The following is a 23,392-nucleotide window of genomic DNA, read 5'->3' as shown; positions in this document are numbered from 1 at the left end:
ACATGTATTCCCCATCCCGGTCGCCCCTCCCACCTCCCTCTCCACCCGATCCCTCTGGGTCTTCTCAGTGCACCAGGCCCGAGCACTTGTCTCATGCACCCAGCCTGGGCTGGTGATCTGTTTCAGTGGTTGTAAAGAGGGATGTCATGGACTACCAGCTTTTAGGTTATCTTGGATATTAAGGATATCTCATGTATTAATGAAATTCTCAGTTGTTTTTTTAAAATGTATTGAATGTGACTTCTGGGAGAATTTTAGCCAGAGACTACTGTTCCATGAATTTGTGCAACCAAGGCCAGTATTATGCTCAGCACCTGCTCACCAGACTTGGGCTATAAAACTTACCCAGTTTAATAATAAACAAGCTGAAATGCAACTAGGTCTTGCCATAGCTGAATGACTTTGTGCTGCTAGTCAGGGTTGGGTTTAATACCAAGGAATCACCTTTGGCAAAACCCACTCAGCCCTGCCAACTGTAGCCAATAGCTATTAATTCATTTCCACAGTAGCACAAACCATCGCTAGCTCACTTGGTGTTATCCTGAGTGCAATAGGCAGTTTTACAGCCAGTCTTCATTAAAATGTAGCATCAATCAATGTGCAATGATAGCCTGTAACCAAAAATTGAAAGGACATTATAGAGATGGAGATTGCCTTTTTGACTTCTTAGTTTAAGGCTGGTTTGGGAAATGTTTTATTGAAAGAAGCAATTACCAAAAGAGGAGTTCTAATTGTTATAGAAATGTTTTTCTTTGTTCTCTGTGTAGATTTCTACTTTCAACAAAGTTAACACAGCTTTAAGTTAAACCTACTTGCCTTAGTAAATAACCCAATGGACAGCTGAGAGCTTCAGTAGCCTAGGCTCTGGGACCAGACCACTAAGCTCCTCCCCATCAGAATCCCAGATCCCTGCATCCTGAGGGGACTGCACTGTGGGGGCCCAGTGAGGTGGGGGGATCCCCAAAGCAGAATATATTTCCTCTTCTTGAACTCCAAAACTTGTTCGTTTTTCTTTTTTTTTCACTCTCTATAGATATGGTTCCTCACCAAAATGGTAGCCTCTCTATTTTGATTCTCCATCAATTTTAGGCCCAGAAGAATAAATGGCATGTTTTCTAGGGTTATGCACATTATTTCCCTGATGGCTCAGACGGTAAAGAATCTGTCAGCCATGCAGAAGACATGGATTCGATCCCTGGGTCAGGAAGATCACCTGGAGAAGGGAATGGCTACCGAGTCTGGTATTCTCACCTGGAGAATTCCATGGACAGAGGAGTCTGGTGGGCAGTCCCTGGGGTCACTCAGAGTTGGACACAACTGAGTGACTCACACTTTCGCCTTCATGCCTGAATTCTCGTCTAAGCTCTATCCTCTCTATCAATCCAGCTACCCCTTAAGCTATGTGTCTGCACTGTATTATTTTAAACATAGACACATGCATTTTCACTATTGGTGTGTCATCATGAACTTCAGCATTCCTTAAAAGTCACTTAAAAGAAACAAATGATGAGTGGGTTTTTTGAAGTATAGTTGATTTACGATATTATATTAGCTTCAGATGTGTAACATAGTGATTCAGTAGTTTTATAGATTCTGCTCTAAAGTTCTTACAAAATAATGGCTCTGTTTCGCTGTGAGATTCAATATATCCCCGTTGCTCCTTTATTTTACACAGAGTAGTTCGTACCTCTCAATCCCATGCCCTTGTCTTGGCCCTCCCCCGACTGGTAACCACTGGTTTGTTCTCTATATCCGTGAGTCTGTTTCTGTTTTGTTACACACATTCGTTTTGGTTTCAGGTTCCAATAACTGTCATTCAGAAAGCATTTTAGAGTGCATAGGCCGCTTCCCCAGCTGCTGTTTGCTTTTCACAGCAGTCCTGTAAGTCAGCAGTGTGCTGATAGCTACGGCTTTCCCACATTAGGGAACCGAAGCCCAGGGAGGGTCATGTGTGTGCCCACATTCCCACAGCTGGTAGATGTCTGCACAGTGAGGCCGGAGCTGCGGCCTTCTGTCTCCACGTGCCATGTCCTCACTCCTCTCAGCTGTCTGGCTGCATCATCTGCAAGAGCACAAGTTGGAGGAACCCTCCTTCTGGGCCATGTGGGGTCCCGTCTTACAAGATGCCTGAAAGTGAGCGGGAAAAGTCAGTTCCTGGAGTCAGATTTCCCACTGAGTAGCTCCATGAGTTTGACAAAGTTACCCTTTGACCCTAGGCTCCCTTTACTGTTACTGCCTGTATTGCAGACTGTTCTGAACCAAGAATTAAATAAGTACTAAAGTTAGATAGCATGCGTAAAGCCTGTAGCAGAATGTCTGACACACAGTAGGTCTTGAGGATAATGTTAGTGTCTGCGCCGTCAGAGGAAATGCTGCGCATTCTTTAAGTACATCAGGACAGTTCTATTTCTCACATATGCTTTTTGGCCTTGAAAAAGTGGGTAAAGCGTGGAGTAAGGTTTTATGCTCATTTTCATTGATTATTTCAAAAGCAGTCAAGTCTTCCTCTTCATGGCTCGCTGCTGCTTCCTCAATATACATTTTTCTCTGATTTTTTTTTTTTTTTTAATAAACTTAGGTCTCTGGGCAGACAGGACACTTTTTAAAAAATTTTATTGGACTGTAGCTGATTTACAGTGTTGTGTATCCACTATACAGTAAAGTGAATCAGCTATACATCTACACGTATCCCCTCTTCTCTGGATTTCCTTCCCATTTTGGTCTGAGCATTGGGTGGCGTTCCCTCAGCTATACAGTGGGTTCTCATTCGTTATCTGTTTTATCCATTGTAGTGAGAGTGTATCAGTCCCAACCTCCTAATCCATCCCCCTTGATGTCCATGCATTTGTTCTCTACCTGTGTCTCTGTTTCTGCTTTGCAAATAGGTTCATCTGTACGATTTTTCTAGATTCCACTTTTTTAAATAGGATCTTTCCAGGGGCTGAGAATAACCCATCCGATTTTGTGAAATGCTTTGAAAGATAGAGTGGATGAAGCTGTTAATAGCATCCCACGCCAGTAAAACTCAGTTTGTCTCCATAAAGGGGATAGAGGAGGATTGGAGAATTAATTCTGTTTCCTCCCCCAATACATCTCTCTCAGCATGTCATGACTCTTTTTTATCGAGTGTCAATCCAAATTCTAAAATAACGCTGTTTCTTCTCCTTCCTTCCAGGTCTTCCTAGCAGAGTTCAAGAAAACCAATCAATTTTTCGCAATAAAAGCCTTAAAGAAAGATGTGGTTTTGATGGATGATGACGTGGAGTGCACAATGGTAGAGAAGAGGGTCCTCTCCTTGGCCTGGGAGCATCCGTTCTTAACGCATATGTTCTGCACATTCCAGACCAAGGTAAGGCTTCTGCCCAGATAGTCCTTCATCTCTCCATCCTCAGCCAGTAAGTCTGGGAGCTCCTGCAAAGCAGGAGACGTGGGGCGCTCACTCCATGTATTTCTTCTTTGAGTCCAGCTTCCATCCATCTAAGCAAGTCTTTCACAGTTGTTTAGAGGGGAAGAAACTTGTTTGGAAAGAAACAAGTTTTCTTATTTGGAAAAATGCAAGAAACTTGCACTTTCTAATGCAGTTGACTGTGGAAAGGGCCTTACTTCTGGTTTTACTTGCTTGCTTTTTAGAATTCAGTTTAACTTATATAACAAGAATTCTAAGCAGTGTGTGACTTGCTTAACAAAGTAGTGCTTTGTGAAAGGGAAAAGGTGTGACATCTGTTCTACCATACATATATTTCAGGAGACAAAATTTGGAAAAATGGATCAAAATGTGTGTGTACTGTTATTTCCCTTTATAAGGCCAGTAGAAGATCATCCTTTAGAGCACACTTTATCAGGAACTGTGCAGTCAGGTAAAACTGTGAATTTTATCAAAAGTGCCTCTTACTTTGGGAAAATGTTCCTCCTGATCTGCTTTTTCTTTAAAATTAAAAAAAAAAAAAACACACACAACTTTTTTTCTAACTTAAAAGTTATTCAGGATCATTTTAGAAAATTTGCTTATATGCTCAAAGAAAATCATATATATCCCATTTCTTGGGTATACTCACCAATACCATGTTGAAGTTTATCCTTCTAGATTCCCCCCCATTGGGTTTATAACATTAAAAATAACCAGTTAGTGTAAATCCCTCCTGCTCTGTAACTGGGATTTTTAACACTCTGTGCATTTCCTGACATCTGTAGATATCCTCTGCCATGTGATTTATCTCATCCGGCTATTTCTAAATTCTGTTTTGATTTAAATAACACTGAAATGAACATCCCTGCAGATCAGTCATCCGTATAAACACTGAGGTTTTCTATTTTTCTACTGTACTTGACCCTGTCCCCACGTGTATAGCCTAGAATTGTGTTGCATGTAGCCAAGAATAATAAGCAGACCCGTGGGGAGCCGTGTGGTTAAGATCCAAAGAAAATGAGGAAGTTTTTCTCTTGTTCTATTTCAAGCCTTGATGATAATGTACTGCCTTAGTATAAGTAGCATCTTCTGCCTCCAGCCACAGAAGTGTTAGTGGGGAAACTGGGAATCAGCCAGTAAATGTGGACTGTCACTTAGGGATTTCATCACCACTTCTCCAGCTGCCAGTAGACTCTCAAGTGTTTAATTAGGGAATAGATGAATAAATGTACTTAGCTAAAATGGAAACCCAGACCATGAGAAAGCACTCAGTGATCACATACTGTACTTGAAGCATTGTGAAGGATATAGAAATAATACAGTCCCTGACCTAGAGAATTGCGTACTCTGCGGAGCTGAAATGACTCAGTTGGGAGAGTGTTGGACTGAAGATCTAAAGGTCCCTGGTTCAATCCCGGGTCTCGGCAGGCAAGCAACTTCTTTTGTGGCTTCCCTGGTGGCTCAGAGGGTAAAGAGTCTGCCTGCAATGCGGGAGACCCAGGTTCAATCCCTGGGTCGGGAAGATCCCCTGGAGAAGGAAATGGCAACCCACTCCAGTACCCTTGCCTGGAAAATTCCATGGACAGAGGAGCCTGGTAGGCTATAGTCCACGGGGTTGCAAAGAGTCAGACACGACTGAGCAACTTCACTTTCACTTTCAAAGAGATGACAATGATACTTCTAATGGTGGTAAGTAATATTAATTGCCGAATGCTGACTTTTAAGTACCAGAGCTGAGAAAAACTAGGAATTAGAATTTGAATAGGCAGTAAAGGTCTTGGGCAACAGAAGTGTATAGGCTATAAGAAGGCATGAAGGAAGAAAGGGATTGTGATAAGCTGTTTAAGTAGGCTTATGTTTTACAGCAGGAAGGACTTTGAGATTCCTGGTAATGAGGGTTACAGAGGTTTCCTGCTAGACAGTTCCTCCTGGAGATCAGAAATATCTGTTGGTCTGGGATGGTGCAGATATTTTACTGGAAGACAAATAAGGAACTCTGCCCAACTCTCTCGGTCTGTGTTCTACATTTGCTGTGCTCCCTGGGGGTTACGTAGTCTCACTTTTCCTCTTGAAATATTGTGAGGCTTTTATCAAAATGTTAAATGCACCTGAGACCAGGCTTCTAGGAAATCAACTTTCTCTTGGCGCCTTTCCTGCTGTTTTTTGTTGGGATGTAATTGCTTTACAATGTCGTGTTAGTTTCAGCTGTACCATGGAGTGAATCGGCCATATGTATCCATATATCCCCCTCCCAGCCCTCTAGGTCATCACAGAGCACCGGGCAAGCTCCCTGTACTGTCTAGCAGCTTCCCACCAGCTGTTTTTGCATATTTGTTTGATTGTTGTTTTCATATCTTACAGAGAAGGCTACCATGAAGTCCATTCCATAGAAAACAGGCATATTTCTGTCTCTGATTGTCAGTTCTCAGGGGTTATTTGCATTTTTTCCTTGTTATAGGAAATGCTGTTAAAATTCCAAGCCTATGGACTGCTTTACCAAAACCAGAGCAGTAAATGCACGAGAAAAAACGTTAGAGAATGTACATGTAAGATGTAAAAATACTGTCTTACTAGATTTCAAGGAATTAAGCTCTTTTAGAGATAAGAGATGGTGGGGAAGGGGAGGCAAACTTACATTACACTTTGTGAAGGACCCTCAGTTGTTTTGAGACACCTTGGTTTTTAAATTTAAGTTTTGCTGGTGTATAGTTACTGTGCAGTACTGTAAGTTATAGGTGTACAATTCAGTGATTCACAATTTTCCAAGACTGTACTCTATTTATAGTTATTTATAGTTACTATAAAATATTTAGATTTCCCATGTTGTACATCCTTGTAGCCTGTTTTGTACCTAATAGTCCTGATTTATTTAAATCTTGTATGTCAAACAAAATAACCAGATGCCACAGGTGAGTGTAAAAAGCAGAAATTTACATGAATAATGATTTCCTCTGGGTAAGTTTAGAATGTAGTCATTTGGGAAAAGGGCCTTACTTCTGGATTTTGTCTGCTTGCTTATTGTTTAGAATTTGGTTTTAACTACTATAACAATGAGGATTTGAAGCAGTGCTTTGTTTATTTGAATTTTTTTTGTGATTCCATACAAATTTTAGGATTATTTGTTCTAGTTCTGTGAAAAATGTCATGGGTATTATAATAGATATTGCATTAAATCTTTAAGATGGTTTTCAGTAGTAACGACATTTTAACAATACTAATTCTTTCAATCCACGAACACAGGGTATTTTCCACATTTTCTTTGTATCATCTTGATTCTCCTACATCAATGTGTTTTAGTTTTTATAATACAGGTCTTCCAGCTCTTAAATTAATCCCCAGGTATTTGATTCTTTTTTGATGCAACTGTAAACAGGATCGTTATGCCTTTTCTTTACAACAGTTCGTTATTAGTATACAAAATGCATTGTATTTCTGCATATCAATTTTGTATCCTGCAACTTTATATTAGCTCTAATAGTTTTTTCACCGTATCTTTAGGGTTTCATATGATCTGCAAATGGTGACAGTTTTACTGTCTCCTTTCCAATTTGGAAAGAGTTCCAGCAGTTCCCCCACATGTTTGGCATATGGCTTAGGGTTACTAAATGGTCTAAGTATCCTTTAAATCACTGTTTTTTTCCATGTGTCCCAAGGTGGGCAAGTCTGTGCACAGGGCTCTCAGGGGTATCCTTCCTACCATAGACCACAGTGTCAGAGGTGGATCCTAGTTTTCTTTTTAATTGGAAGATAATTGCCTTACAGTGTTGTGTTGGTTTCTGCTATACAAAAATGTGAATAGCCATAAATAAGCACACATCCCCTCCACCCCCCCTTCTAGGTTCCTGGTGATGCTGGGTCTCGGTTCCTCTATCATTTCTTGAGCAGAAAAGGTTCAGCCAGCCCTCAGTTCTTCAGGAGGAATTGCTTTCTGTCTGGGTCAGTGTGTTCATGGGAGGAATCTTTCCACTGTGCTGGCAAATTAAAACCTATCAGAAACTAATTAATCATAAAGCTTTGAAAATATACTTCATATGTCACCTTGAAAAGTCACCGTTAATTCAACAAATGTGGTTTCTTGTGGACCTACTGTTTAAGTTCTGTATTTCCCCAGCAGAGGCAAGACTCAAACTATAGGGACTCAGTAGCTAGCTGGGAAGAACAGTAGTCTGCTTTCTTGATTTTAAGATGCTATTAGTATTAGATGCCCTGTTTTCTTGATACACAAAATTATTTTAAAACTAGGAGCCACGTCTCTGAAATTGTCTAAATGTGAATTGACATGTATGTCAATTAGAAATTGCATTGGCTGCCAGTAATAGAGACTGGAAACAATGACTTAAATGAGACAGAAGTGTTTGTTGGTCTCTCCGTATGAAAGGAGTTAGTTGCGTGATGTCCGAGACCCAGGAACTATCTACTGCACCAGGTCCTCCTCCTGAAGAGCACTCCTCAGTCCAGTGTGGCTGCTGGGGCCCACATTCTGGGGAGGAAAGAACACCCCATGCCTGCTTAGTCTTCTTTATTAAGTCACTTTTCCAAAAGACTTACAAAAAGCCGCCATTTACCTCTCTCTCATTCTCTTCTATAGCTCTAAGGAGAGCTGGAAAGTTGAATCTTTAAGATGAGCAACTGTCATCCAGAATAATATTTTTTACTCAGAAAGAGAGGCAACCAGACATTTCTGCTCCAACTTATTTTTAGTTTAAAATATATGATTCAAACTAACTTTATTGAAGTCGATTTAGCACCAGATAATTTCCTAGGAAACTTAAATATATTATCTTATTTAATTCTGTAATCCCAATGAAGTAGATATTACTCCATTTTACCTATGAGAAAACTGAAGCTAGGAAAGATGAACCTTGTCTTAAGGCCACTGAGCTGGAAACTGCATGCAATCCTACCGGGGCATCTTTGTCCAGATATGGGATTCCTATATATTCATACCATGTAAGTGTCTCAGTAATATATCATCTCTGTAGTATCCAAATGTTCACCTACAGGGGGGAAAAAACACGGAGAAAAATAGTTTTCTTCTGTTTCATTGTACTAGAGTAAAAGTTCAATAACTCGAGTACCCAAAGTTTCTCTGATCTAACTCTGATAACCCTAGGTGGAAAGAAAAAAAAGAAAAAAAAGGATTTGGAAAGTGTTAAAAACACAAAATTCAACTGAGTAAATTTAGAGATCTAATTATATTTTTTCAGTAATTCGTGAATGGAGCAGCATCCTATTAGCCAGCAAAAAGGGGCTCTGAGGACCTGTATGAAATGGAAGGCTTTTATGGGCAGAAAGTGGGGAGTAACAAGGAAAGAACAGAGTGTTTCAGGCAAGGTCACTTCCCCACAAGTGCTGATCAGGAAGTTCCAGACTGGGGAAGGTTACATTCCTGGGGAAGGTTGGAATTGCAGGTAGGTTAGATGTTAACTCTCCATTTAGAGATGTGGGCTTAGCACAAGTAATTCCATTTTGGGACTATTTTATCAACAATCACCCCCCTCCCCTTTTGATCAGACCCTCAGCTTAACTGGGAGATGTGATCAAAATTTAAGGTATTAGCAGGACTCCCAGCTGCCGTCCTGAGGTTCCCATGGTTTTTGATTATCATTTGTGTGCTATTCACAGGTCACAGGGTTCAGGGTCACCATTTTTAAGTCAGGGATCCTCTTCGTTTTTGGAAACTCCACGTTGAGGGAGATCATTCACCTGAGGGTCAGTGCCTACAAACATGAATTTAAAGCCTTTGAAAGAACAAAGCATTCCAGGGAGACTCTTGTGACTATGGAAAGTAGGATAATTCCCAGTGGTTGGAGTGCTCCCAAACTAATGAAAAAAAAAAAAAAAAGAAAAAGAAAGATCCCATTGAAAGAGTCATCTTTTCAAGCCAAGTGGGTTGTTCAGTGTTTTTCTGTAACTGAGTTTCAGTTTCCACAGACATGCTAATCCAGGTGCCACAGGTTGTCTTGACTGGTGAAGTAGAATCCTGCCAAAGGTTGGGGACGGTTACTCTTGCTATGTGTCTCCTCATTTGTGTAGAGCCTGAATAGAAAGTTCCCCAAGTTTGGGGTGGTTAGACAGAGGGAGGGAAACAGACCAGGGCTTTCTAACATCATGGACAGATCAGAGTTTCTGATGAGAAATCCAGCGATCTGAAAGGATTCCACCCCCACACCCAAGCAATCGCTTGGGAGATACGGGTGACGGTGTTCTCTTTCCAAGTCAATGCCAGAGTCGAGGAGAGGCGCCGAAGAAGAGAGGGTTGCATGTGAGGCTCCCCAGTAATGGACCTCAACATTGGCTTCTTCTCTTCCCAGCCGATTCGATTTTGAGATCTTGAGTGGGTGGACAGGACCCAGTATCAGGTGAGATGTACACCCAAGGTTCAGGGCCCTGCCGTTTGGCTCCCTTCTGGTTAGTGAGGAAGATCTGGGAGATCCCTTGCCAGGAGACGCAAGGGCAGTCTTTGTTCTTTGGGATTCCAAGTCGGAAGGGTGGGAGGAAATTGGAAACAGTAGTTTGGAGGGTCATAACCAGTCAATTGAGGGAACTAGAAGTATTCAAGATCCACTCCAGGTTACAGGGATGTAACAAAGCCTCCAAAGCAATTACCAGGATTAGACTCTGATATCTACAGAAATACAGTTTTCTTTTCCATAATCGCTGTTCTCTTATCCAAAGAGCATTAACAGTAAACCCAATTTGTTTGCATTAAACTTGGCCTGATTAATTACATAAGTGCAGCAAGAATAGTGCTGGGCCATTTATATTCTTTTAAAAACTGTTTCCTATAAAGGAACCTCAGGTTGAACTCTTAAGCCTCTGAAGCTGCTGCTGCTGCTGCTGCTAAGTTGCTTCAGTCGTGTCCGACTCTGTGCAACCCCGTAGATGGCAGCCCAGCAGGCTCCCCCGTCCCTGGGATTCTCCAGGCAAGAACACTGGAGTGGGTTGCCATTTCTTTCTCCAACACGTGAAAGTGAAAAGTGAAAGTGAAGTCGCTCAGTGGTGTCCAACTGTTCACGACCCCATGGACCGCAGCCTACCAGGCTCCTCCGTCCTTCGGATTTTCCAGGCAAGAGCACTGGAGTGGGGTGCCATTGCTTTCTCCAAGCCTCTGAAGGCAGGTAGCCAAAATCTCACAATCCAATTTTACCTGCAATACCTATAACTTTGGGTGAGTTCCTCTCTTACTGAGGTCTAAAAAAATATCCTGGAGTTCCCTGGACCTACCAGGAAATTACCTTTTTTACTCGCCTGTTTAGTTCCCAGGAATCTTGGTACCAGTCCAATTTTTCCAAAGGACTTTATTGACTCACAAAAGTGAATCTTAGTTACTTTTGGCTGTCTGGTCATATCTGAGTCTATACACATCTCACTCATATATTACAGTCAATGCCTTGGTATTAATACCGATGTATTCAATTGTGCCCTGTTATAATGACAGATTCTCACTAAACTTATGTAAAATAGCTATTTTGCCTTAAGAAGAATACTCGAGAGTTTCTGGGTTCTGGAAGAATCAGAGAAAATGTTTCATCTTTGTTTACAATGGTATACTTTACCTCGTTGTAGGTCATGTTACCGCAAGAGCAATCTCAAATCTGGAAAAACAAAATATTAAGGTACCAGCAATGTTTCAAATAAGAAATTCTAATCATCCTCCTCAGTTTATTCAGTCTCATGTTATTAATTCTTGTTCTGCTTGAATCCAGTTTTTCATTAGTTCTGGAAATGTTTACCCAGTTGAGTTGTGTGAACCAAAGTTATCACTAACCTGTATTTGTCAGAGTCCTTTCCATGAATTTCTTTAAAGATGAGGCACTTTTGAAGAAATACTTTTGCAAAAGCATCTGAGTACAATAACTCTCTGTAAATGACAGACTTACAAATGACTTTAGTTAAAGATCTGATAAGAGTTCATTTGATCAGGAAATAGTTATTCTGTGATAAACATTTTAAGATGGTAACTGGAAGTATGGCTGATTACTTATCCCAGGACATATGAATTTTAAGAATACTTATATATCTATAGAAATACAACCAAAGGAAGCTTAGTGTTACCTTTTATGTGACTGGGCTTCCTATGCAATTTAATGTATCAAATAAGCCTAGTTAATTTAACATCTCTCTTTTTCTAAGGAGAGAAAACAAATCTTTTGAAATGTTCCAGGGGCTCTCTGGAAAAGCTCAAAGTTAGTTTGAGGTCAAAAAGATTCCATTTAGAATTTGATTTGGGAGAGGTTTGTCAAAAACACCAAAAAGTTTAAAAATACTTGGTTAAATAAGATCATAGTTCACTGTGAAGTAATAGTTATCCATTCAAACAAGGGGATAAAGACTTTGCAGGTAAATATAGAAAGTTGCGTTATTATTAGAAAGATGGTAACGATAACCCTATATGTGAGATGGCAAAAGAGACACAGATTTAAAGAACAGTCTTTTGGACTCTGTGGGAGAAGGCGAGTGTGGGATGATTTGAGAGCATAGCATTGAAACATGTACATCATCATATGTGAAACAGATCGCCAGTCCAGGTTCGATGCATGAGACAGGGTGCTCGGGGCTGGTGCACTGGGATGACCCAGAGGGATGGGATGGGGAGGGAGGTGGGAGGGGGGTTCAGGATGGTGAACACATGTACACCCATGGCTGATTCATGTCAGTGTGTGGCAAAAACCACTACAATATTGTAAAGTAATTAGCCTCCAATTAAAAGAAATAATTTAAAAAAAGAAAGTCACGTAATTGTTTAAAGTATTTCTTTTAGTAGAGAAGACTCAGAATTACTCAAGTAATCAAACACCTAATAAAGATAATGGGAAACACAGGAATTTAAAAAGCAATTTTGACTAAAACTCTTTTTTACTTAAATAAATTCATTTGGATCATGGATAGCTTAACCACGCATAAAATTTAGCTCCCAAGACTCTCTTTCCCACAAACTTTCTACTGTTGTTTCCTGTTTATTCCTTTTTTCCATTCTGAAATAACCACTCTGCATTTAGGGCAAAATTGCCTTCTTTTTCCTCAACAAAAATACATCTCTATTCTTCATACCTACCATTGTCAAATCACACATCCTACTGCCCTTGCATCCAGAGATATTCCCCTTACATTTTCTAATAGCTTTAATTATAATGTTTAACCCTAAAAAATACTTAATTTTAGTGAAAATCAAATAGTAAACAACTATAAAATCTTATGTTAGCAGTTTTCCTTATTTTGTGGCTTGACAGTTTTTTAAATTTCTTGAAACATGTTTTCTGATAGTGAATATTTCAGTATGGCACAAAAAATGTTTACTAATAAACCCAAAAATCTTTAATTGGTCTGTAAAAGCCCAAAGCAGATAAACCTATATTCAGTAATTAGTGTTTCAGTATTTTATCTTATTTGGAAAGTATCTAGGTATTTAATGACTATCCATAATTTAACTTAGAAAAACTTGAGTTTCAGATTGCCACAAAGTTTTGAGAAAACTATTTCACAAGTTACTTAAAACCTGTTATCCCATTTACATCAATTTGACTTGTTTGTTCCCAATAATTATGTTTACACTACCCACAAAAGCTTCATAAGACATTGGACAAGTCATCCATCACCCCCTAAGATATTTTCTTGCTGAAAAACTTTGTAACAGAGATAACATGAACTTATTTGACCAGTAAAACAAGTAGAATAAAGTTGTACATTTGCATTATTTTAATGATAATAATTCAGAGCACGTATTTTAGTTAACCCAACAAACTTCAGCAAGCTTTTATTTACTAAAGATTATCTCTGATCATGTGAACTTGAGAAGCATTTGGATTAGTTTCTATTATAGGTATACTTTGCTGTATTGTGCTTTGCTTTACTGAACTTCACAAATACTGCATTTTTTTCTTTGATAAATTAAAGCTTTATGGCAACCTTGCATTGAGCAAGTCTGTTGATGCCATTTTTCCAACAGCATTTTCTCACTTATGTCTATGTCACATTTTGTTTTCTTGCAATATTTCAAACTTTTATATTATTATTATTAAAATTATATATTATCACAGTCGTCTTTGATGTTACTGTTGTAATTGTTTTGAGTATCATGAACTATGCCCATGTAAGATGGCAAACTTAACACATCATTGACCAGAGATGTATAAACACATCTTTTGTTACATGAATGTTATTGACCGGAGATGTATCAGTATATTTTTAGAGCATGATACAATTAACAGCAGATACTAGAGCTTAAAAGATTGATCAAGGATTCATTATATGACTTATGGTTGTTGTTGTCATTCACATATGTGTCTATTATAAATACAAGTCTATTACCATAAAACTTTCAAAAATAATGCATTACAAAATTTCTTATTTCTAAAAGAGCTCCCCACAAAGATCCACCTTGCCAACTCTCACATTAAATAAAAGAACGTATTCTAGAAGAAATAATACCCATAGGACTAAAAGAATGTCTCCAGAAAGTGTAAGGTCTGCTCTTCCAGGGGGAGGCACAGTGAAGCCCAGTGTGTCTTGTAATACATGTTCTGTCTTTGCACAGAGGTGCCTCCTGTAGCTCCTATCACACACTCAAAATATTCCGTTTATTTCAGTCACTCAGTCATGTCCCACTCTTTGCAACCCCATGGACTGCAGCATGCCAGGCTTCCATGTCCAACACCTACTCCCGGAGCTTACTCAAACTCATGTCCATTGAGTCGGTGATGCCACCCAACCATCTCATCCTTGTCGTCCCCTTCTCTTCCTGTCTTCAGTCTTTCCCAGCATCAGGGTCTTTGCCAATGAGTCAGTTCTTTGCATCAGGTGGCCGAAGTATGGGAGCTTCAGCATCAGTTCTTCCAATGAATCTTCAGGACTGATCTCCTTTAGGATGGACTGGTTGGATCTCCTTGCAGTCCAAGGGACTCTCAAGGGTCTTCTCCAACATCACAGTTCAAAAGCATCAATTCTTTGGCACTCAGCTTTCTTCACAATCCAACTCTCATATCCATACATGACTATTGGAAAAACCATAGCCTTGACTAGATGGGCCTTTGTCAGCAAAGTAATGTTTCTGCTTTTAAATATGCTGTCTAGGTTGGTCATAACTTTTCTTCCAAGGAGCAAGCGTCTTTTAATTTCATGGCTGCAGTCACCATCTGCAGTGATTTTAGAGCCCCCCAAAATAGTCTATCACTGTTCCATTGTTTCTCCGTCTGTTTGCCATCAAGTGATGGGACCAGATGCCATGATCTTAGTTTTCTGAATGTTGAGTTTTAAGCCAACTTTTTTCACTGTCCTCTTTCACTTTCATCAAGAGGCTCTTTAGTTCCTCTTCACTTCTGCCATAAGGGTGATGTCATCTGCATATCTGAGGTTATTGATATTTCTCCCAGCAATCTTGATCCTAGCTTGTGCTACATCCAGCCCAGCGTTTCTCATGATGTACTCTGCATATAAGTTAAATATGCAGGGTGACAATATACAGCTTTGACATACTCCTTTCCTGATTTGGAACCAGTCTGTTGTTCCATGTCTGGTTCTAACTGTTGCTATTTGACCTGCATACAGATTTCTCCAGAGGCAGGTAAGGTGGTCTGCTATTCCCATCTCTTTCAGAATTTTCCTTAGTTTGTTGTGATCTACAGTCAAAGGCTTTGGCATAATCAATAAAGCAGAAGTAGGTGTTATTCTCTTGTTATTCTCTTGCTTTTTCTATGATCCAACAGATGTTAGCAATTTGATCTCTGGTTCCTCTGCCTTTTCTAAATCCAGCTTGAACATATGAAAGTTCTCGGTTCATGTCCTGTTGAAGCCTGGCTTGGAGAATTTTGAGCATTACTTTGCTAGCATGTGTGATGAGTGCAATTTCGTGGTAGTTTGAACATTCTTTGGGATGGCCCTTCTTTGGGATTGGAATGAAAACACCTTTTCCAGTCCTGTGGCCACTGCTGAATTTTCCAAATTTGCTGGCATATTGAGTGAAGCACTTTCACAGCATTATCTTTTAGGATTTGAAATAGCTCAACTGGAATTCCATCACCTCCACTATCAGAATGCTTTAATAAGACATGTACAAAGTTTCCAATAAATACATTAAGTGCAAGAAAAGTGTTGATATCGACTCTAATGCAGTGTGTCAATATTCACTCACATAGCAAATCGCTGGCCACGGCTGCTGGTTTCTGCAAAAATGCCCCCGTTGATAACGTGTTGATTGGCACACATTCAGTGTGCTCTGCCTGCTCCACTAACCAGCCATTTCTCCATCTCTCCCCCTCTTTTCGGGTCCTCCTAGTCTCTGAGGCACCAAGTTGAAAGACCAGTTAATAACCCTACAGTGGCCTCTCAAGTTTAGTGAAAGGAAAAGACACACATTACTCACTTTTAAGTCAAAAGCTAGAAATAATTAGGCTTTGGGATGAAGGCGTGTTGGAAGGTAAGATAGGTCGAAAGATAGGCCTCTTGCACCAACCGTTAGCCCAGGTGTAAACATAAGGAACTTAAAAGTGCGACTCCAGTGAACCCAGGAATGATAAGAAAGTGAAACAGCATTATGACAGATATGGAGGAAAGTTTAATAGTCTGGATAGCTCAAATCAGCCACACTATTCCCTTAAGCCAAAGCCTAACCCAGAGCAGGGCCCTCCTCACTCCGTCTCTATGAGAGCCAAGTAGGCAGGGAGCAGCAGAAGGAAAGTCTGAAGCCAGCAGAAGTTGGTTTGTGAGGTTTAAGCAGCCATACACCTAACTTGAGAGTGTAAGGTAAAGCAGCAAGTGCTGCTGTAGAAGCTACTGCAAATTATCTAGAAGGTCTAGCTAAGATAATTAACAAAGGAGGCTACACCAGCAGATTTTCAATGCAGATGATACAGTGTTATATTGGAAGAAGATGCCATCTAGGACTTTCATAGCTCAAGAGAAGTCAGTGCCGGGTATCAAAGGACAAACTGACTCTCTTGTTAGGTGCTAATACAACTGTGACTTTAAGTTGAAAGCAATGGTCATTTACCACTCCAAACATCCTAGAGCCCTTAAGAATTATGCTACATCTACCCTGCCTGTGCTCTGTAGATGGAGCAACAAAGCCTGAATTTCAGCACCTCTGTTTCCAGCATGGTTTACTGAATATTTTAAGTTTACTGTTGAGATCCACTCAGAAAAAAAGATTCCTTTCAAAATACTACTGCTCCTTGATAATACATGTGGTCTCCCAAGAGCTCTGATGGAGACGTACAATGAAATTACTGTTGTTTTCATATCTGCCAGCACAACTTCCATTCTGCAGCCCAAGGGCCAAGGTGTGATTTCAATTCTCAAGTCTTATTCTCTAACGTATACATTTTGTAAGGCTCTGCACCACAGATGTTCATTCCTGATGGATCTGGGCAAGTCAATTGAAAACCTTCTGGAAAGGACTCACCATTCCAGATGCTGTTGAGGACGTTTGTGATTCACAGGAAGAAATCAAAATATCAGCATCAACGGGAGTTTGAAAGAAGTTGATTCCAACCTTCACGGATGACTTTTAGGCATTCATGACCTTGGTGGAGGAAGTAATTGCAGATGTGGTAGAATTAGAAGTGGAGCCCGAAGATGTGACGGAATTGATGCAATTTCTTGATAAAGCTTTAATGGATGAGGACTGACTTCAGTGGATGAGTAGAGTGGTTTTTTGACTTAGAACCTAATTCTGGTAAAGATGCTGTGAAGATTGTTGAAATGACAGCAAAGCATTTAGAATATTATATAAACAATGTTAAAGCAGTGGCAGGGTTTGAGAGAATTGATCCCAATTTTGAAAGACGTTCCATGTATAAAATGCTATCAAATAGCATTGCCCACTTTGGAGAGATCATTCTTGAAATGAAGAGTCAATCAATAAACCATTGTTGTCCTATTTTAAGAAACTAGCATAGCTACACCACCGTCAGCAGTCACCACCCTGATCAGTCTGCAGCCACCAACACTGATGTAAAACCCTCAACCTGCAAAAAGATTATGATTTGATGAAGGCTCACATAGTGAGCATTTTTTTAGCAATAAAGTATTTTTAGTTAAGGTATATACATGTTAAAGCATAATACTATTTCACATTTATAGCCCATAGTATAGTGTAAATATAAACCTTCTATGCACTAGGAAATAAAAAAATTCATGTGACTTGATTTATTGTGATATTAGTTTTATTGTAGCTGTCTGAAACTGGACCTGTAATATTGCTGAGGTATGCCTGTGTATTTCTGGGAGTTTTAGGAATCCTTACTTCATGTAAGTGCTTAATTCTCTTCAAACCAACTAAATGAAACTTTTTTAACAGTTTTAGTAATACCATTAGGAGGTGAAAAATAAGCATACACATACAACACATGTATACAGACACATAAACATAAAGAGGGGTACAGACAGAGACCGTATAGCTTTCATTTTAAAATTAATGGCATGAATCAGGTACAGTAATAAGAAATTTACTACTTACAAAAGAGGCTGGGTCTAAGTTGTTTACCTGGTAGAGAAATAAGTTAAAGTTACCTACTCAGATGGCTAACGCATTTTCACTGAAGTTTGTGGGGAAGACACGTAGGAGATTTTTTGTTTTGTTTTGTTCACCTAAGTTTCAAATGGCAGAAAGTGAAGAAGAACTGAGGAGCTTCTTGATGAAAGTGAAAGAAGAGAGGGAAAAGGATGGTTTAAAACTCAGTGTTCAAAAAATGAAGATCATTGCATCCAGTCCCATCACTTCATGGCAAATAGATGGAGAAACAATGGGAACAGTGATGGCCTTTATTTCTTGGGGCTCCAAAATCACTGCAGATGGTGACTGCAGCCATGCAATTAACTCCTTGGAAGAAAAGTTATGACCAACCTAGACAGCATATTAAAAAGCAGAAACATTACTTTGCTGACAAAGGTCCATCTAGTCAAGACTGGTTTTTCCAGTAGTCATGTATAGATGTGAGAGTTGGACTATAAAGAAAGCTGAGCACCAAAGAATTGATGCTTTTGAAATGTGGTGTTGGAGAAGACTCTTGAGAGTCCCTTGAACTGCAAGGAGATCCAACTAGTCCATCCTAAAGGAAATCAGTCCTGAATATTCATTGGAATGATCCATGGTGAAGCTCCAATACTTTGGCCACCTGATGAAAAGAACTGACTCATTGGAAAAGACCCTGATGCTGGGAAAGATTGAAGGCAGGAGAGAAGGGGACAACAGTGGATGAGATGGTTGGATGGCATCACCAACTCAATGGACATAAGTTTGAGCAAGCTCCGGGAGTTGGTGATGCACAGGCAAGCCTGGTGTGCTGCAGTGCATGGAGTTGCAGAGAGTCTGACAGGATATGAGCCGCTGAACTGAAGTTTCAAATGACTTTCCCCCTTTTATTTTCTTATTGATAAGGATTACCTCCCTAAAGTTTAGATAACATTTACATCTCAAAGGCATGGGAATAGAATTCAGGTTCCTCCAAGAAAGACTTTGGTTTCCTAAGGCCAGAATTTTTATACTACTAATACATACAGGGCTTTTGAGATAAATAGGGGAGGTTGTGGCCTTGGTGGAAGGGATAGTTGGATTTTGAACTGCCTCTTGAGTTGAATTTCTAGTTTTGCAAAATTTATAAGGTCATGACAGTAGCTCTTAATTCCTCAAAGAATTGGGTTGCATCCTAAATGACAGCTTACATTGATATACCCCATCCAACTAGATGATGCTTAATTCACTTTTTTCCCTTGTACATTAGGGAGAAGATTTCTAACTAAAATGGATATGAAAAGATTTCTGTGTTCTGGAGTTAGAGCTGTTTGCCTTTGGAATGTTTTAGTAAACCCTTCCGGAAAGGCTATAGGTTTTTATTTCCCTCTGGGGTGTACACAGTTTTATTTTGGCTTAAGGGAAGAGGCCTAGAAGAAAAAATTTCTATAATGCTGTCAGTATCAACTGCCAATTTCTGACCAACTTCTTATCACTGAGTTTTTTTTTTTTTTTTTAAATCCTTGTAAATATCTCACCAGTTTTTAGTCAGGGCAAATAGCAAATATTTCTTACAGTATAGAATCATCCCTTGTACTTAAGAGGTGTCCCCAAAGTGGATCTAAAAGTTACTGTGTTTTCGTCTCTTTCTCATGGATTGATAAAGGTCCAGGAGAGCTGATTCAGGGAAGAATTCTCTTCTGAGCTGCCTTCTGCCAGTTTTCCTGGGATTCCATCTGCAGGCTTGAAGTGGGGTGTACAGTAGAGAGTGTATCACTGGAATCCACCAAAACTCAGTTATTGTTTCTCATTAATTTACATTTTAGTTGGCCTTAGCTGCTTAAGGGAATAATGTGGCAATTTACCAGAAAATCCCTCAGTCTCGACAGTTCTGGGAGGGGCCTTTATGGTGGTCTTCCATTGAGGGTAGACATGGGGCTGTTTGTAAGTCCACTGACTTGGTGGACTTTTGTTTATGATCTTGAGGTATCTTTAAAGTAGAAAGACTATTTGGATCAGATTACTAGAATGAGTGTCCAGATAAAGGGGGACAGAGGGAAGCAGTAAAGGTTAGGTAATGTCCATCTTACAGTCTGTTTTAAGTTCCTTCTGTGTCTTTAGTATTTCATTAGCCTGTTGCAACAAATTTTTAATGAAGCTCCTTTGACATCTTGAAGCCTTTTGAAGGCTTCTGCATGCCGGCTAACACATCATTAACAGGAGACATATTAGTCCATCTTTTGTTTCCTGAGTATTATTGACCAGAGACTTATCAATATGTTTTTAGAGCATCCCTGTGCAGAGGTAAGAGCTTAAAGCTGATCAGAGGTTCATTATACAGCATAATTGTCATTATCATTCACATTTGGCTCCATTAAGTTTTTGTTCCAACCTTGTGTATATTATAAACACAAGTTTATTATCATAACATTTTCAAAAATGATGCATTGGGAAATTTCTTATTTCTAAAGAGCACACCCCTCCGCCCCACCCAAAGATCCACTTTGTCAACTGTCAGGTAAAATAAAAACATATTCAAGAGGAAATAATACCCGCAGGGACCCCCCCCCTCAAAAAAATATATGTCCAGCAGTCTGCTTTTCCAGGGGAAAGTGCAGTGAAAACCAGTGTATTTGTAATAGATGTTCTGTCCCATGCCCTGCGGTGTCTGCTACATTCTGCCTGTCACACTCTAATGAAACACTAGAATGCTTTAGTAAGACATGTACAAAATTTCAAATAAATACATTAAGTCCAAAATAAAAAGTTGTTGATATTTACTCAAATGCAGGTAGTTCAAGGTTCACTTACATAACGAATTGCCAGCCACAGGCATTAGTTTCTGCAGGAAAAAAAAACCAACCCAGTTGATAATGTGTTAAAACAGGTATCCCCATTCTGTGTGTTTGATTTGGAAGGTCTTATTTTCAAGTGCACTTTTAAAATAATCTCAACTAACTTTCCCCATAATGGCTGTGGTCATTTCCCTGAGGGCTGGTAGGACCCTCAGCCTCAAAGGTAGTTCAGCCACATTTCTGTCCAGCCATATTTTGGCCCCCAACCTGACACAATAAGCAGGTGGTGCACTTAACTCTTCTAGAATCGAAAGGTCCCAGCTTTTTCTGGCTGAGCGTTTTGAGTCTCTCAGGGACAGGGGAATAAGAGGGGTGCGCTGTGGGGCCTGTGTGGTTTTTATACAATGCGCATACCTTGTTGCGTGGATGTTTTGAGGTGGGCAGGTGACTCAGTGTCATTCTAAGCCATTCCATAACTATCCTGTCCGAACCCAGGAGTCTCTGGGTGAGGTGGTAAGCATTCTAGCAGCTTGTGAGTGCTCAATCCATGCCCACCAATTTTGTGGCTTTTCTTGCCTCTGAAATTCCCATCAACCGTGGCCTTTATCTACGTAAGACAAACAAATGTGCACCTTAACACACCAGGAATAACCAAGAGCTGCCATTGCGGTCTGGCCAAGACAAAGACCTCGCATCCCACCAGCAGCTCCCAGCATGGAACCTGGGACTGGGGGAAGGACTGAACCAGCAAACCCCAAAAATGCAGAGCCACACCTGCCCCCGGGAGCTCCCAGCATGGAACCTGCAGGGGGAGTCCAAGCACATGCGGAGCTCCAGCCTACACTGCCAGCAGGTCCCAGCACGGAACCAGGGGCTCCCAGCAAACAGGGGACTGGAAAGCCAATTAAATGTCATCGGGAGCTCAATGCAAAGAGCAGAGCTCAAAACCGAGGGAAACTCACCCACAGCCTTTGTAATGGCGGGAGAGTCAGTGGTTTCCTACCTGTGTTTCTCATTCTCCTCAAAGCTGTCAGAAGTTTTCTGCAGATCCTGTCGCCGTCACCAAACCTGTTAAAACACAAAGTTGAAAAAAAAACCTCAAAGCTGTCAGAAGTTTTCTGCAGATCCTGTCGCCGTCACCAAACCTGTTAAAACACAAAGTTGAAAAAAAAAAAAAACCACAAAATTGAGCTGAGTGTATTTAGGACTCTAATTGGCTTTATTCAGTGATTCCTGAATTGGACAGCATCTCAATTAGCAAATAAAAAGGAGCTCTGAAGAACCTGGAAGCCTTTATAGGCAGAAATTGGGGAGGGACAAGGAAAAGGCAGGTAGTTTCAGGCAAGGCCACCTTCCTTTAGGGGAGGAAAGGGTTTATATCAGGCAGCTGACCTCACTCACACTTGACCAGAAAGTTCCAGATTGACCAGTTAAGACTGCATCACTGGGGAAGGTTGGAACTGCAAATAGGTTAGGTGTTAAGTCTCAGCTGGTGATGTGGGCTTAGCACAGGTGACTCCATGTGAGGACTGTTGTCTCTTTAAAAAAAGCGGGGGGAAAGATGCTTCTGTTGTGGTCCAAGCGTGGGTTGGAAAAGAATTTCCACATTACAGAGTAACCTACAGCCTATTACACTGAGTGAAGTAAGTCAGAAATAGGAAAACAATGATTGTATGCTAACGCATATATATGGAATTTAGAAAAACAGTACTGATTAACCTATTTGCAGAGCAGCAAATGGAGACTAAGACACTGAGAACAGACTTATGGACAAGGCTCCAGGGGAGAAGGAGAGGGTGGGAGGTATGCAGAAAGTAACAAGGAAACAAACATAACAATATGCAAAATAGATAGCCAGTGGGAATTTGCTCTGGAACTCAAACAGGGACTCTGTAACAGCCTAGAGGGGTGGGGAGGGAGGTGGAAGGGATATTCAAGTGGGAAGGGACATGGGTAAACCTATGGCTGATTCATGTTGGTGTTTGGTAGAAACCAATGCAATACTGTAAAACAGTTATCCTTCAATTACAAATTTTTAAAAAATTAAAAACACTTCCAGACACAGTAATTCAGAAAGAGTGAGTTTGTTAAGAACAAAGAGCAGAGATAATGAGGGCGCAGCAAGTAGAGCAGGCTGGCTCAAGGGAGAGCTGATGCTTTCATGGATTAGTAGCCAATTTTTATAGCCTCAAGACAAAGACAGTTTCTGCTGGAAGTGATTAGGTGATTGGTTAGGGTGGGCATTTTTACCTAATATGGGGTCAGGGAGCTGCCAGTTTAGATTAGGGGCTCATGGCAGCAGTTACTAGGGGACTCAGTCAGTTCCAGAGATGATCTTGGTTCTGGGCTCTGCACCTGTGACCTTGGTATGGGATGCCACAGGATCTAACACTTTGGGTTTGTTTTGTTTTATTAAGGAAATAATCTTTCCTTAGAAATGAAAAGTAAACTGTGGTCTGCATTCATCTGTGTCTCCTTTGAATCCTGAAAGGACCATCTGTATTCAAGTGTTGGGTTGGCCAAAACGCGCGTTCCAATTTTTCTGTAAGATCTTAAGACAAAACCTAAATGCGCTTTTTAGCCAACACAGTAGTTTCAGTAGCTTTATGATGTCGCACCTACAAGACGTTTTAGATCACAGAGCACATATCCAGGACTCTCCCCCTTCTTCAGGCTGAATGTGAGTGAACACCCAGCTGTTTTGCAGGCGTCCAAATGCAGAGTCCTCCATTTGACATCAGG

At 40.4% G+C, this 23,392-nt stretch overlaps 1 protein-coding gene and 1 non-coding gene across 3 annotated transcripts in view; both read left to right on the top strand.

The window, feature by feature from the left end:
- Nucleotides 1-23,392, top strand: part of PRKCQ (protein kinase C theta) — a 144,329-nt gene that overhangs the window by 82,582 nt on the left and 38,355 nt on the right. For both annotated transcript variants that reach the window (XM_070471940.1, XM_070471941.1), the window contains exon 12: nucleotides 3,176-3,349. In XM_070471940.1, the coding sequence (XP_070328041.1) occupies nucleotides 3,176-3,349 (174 nt within the window). The remainder of the gene's footprint in view (nucleotides 1-3,175; nucleotides 3,350-23,392) is intronic.
- On the top strand, nucleotides 4,761-4,833 carry TRNAF-GAA (transfer RNA phenylalanine (anticodon GAA)). Its single transcript has one exon. It is a non-coding gene; the product is annotated as a tRNA-Phe (tRNA).

Source organism: Odocoileus virginianus, chromosome 9, assembly GCF_023699985.2.
Source record: "Odocoileus virginianus isolate 20LAN1187 ecotype Illinois chromosome 9, Ovbor_1.2, whole genome shotgun sequence".
Taxonomy (NCBI): domain Eukaryota; kingdom Metazoa; phylum Chordata; class Mammalia; order Artiodactyla; family Cervidae; genus Odocoileus; species Odocoileus virginianus.
This window is presented reverse-complemented; position numbering and strand designations above follow the sequence as displayed.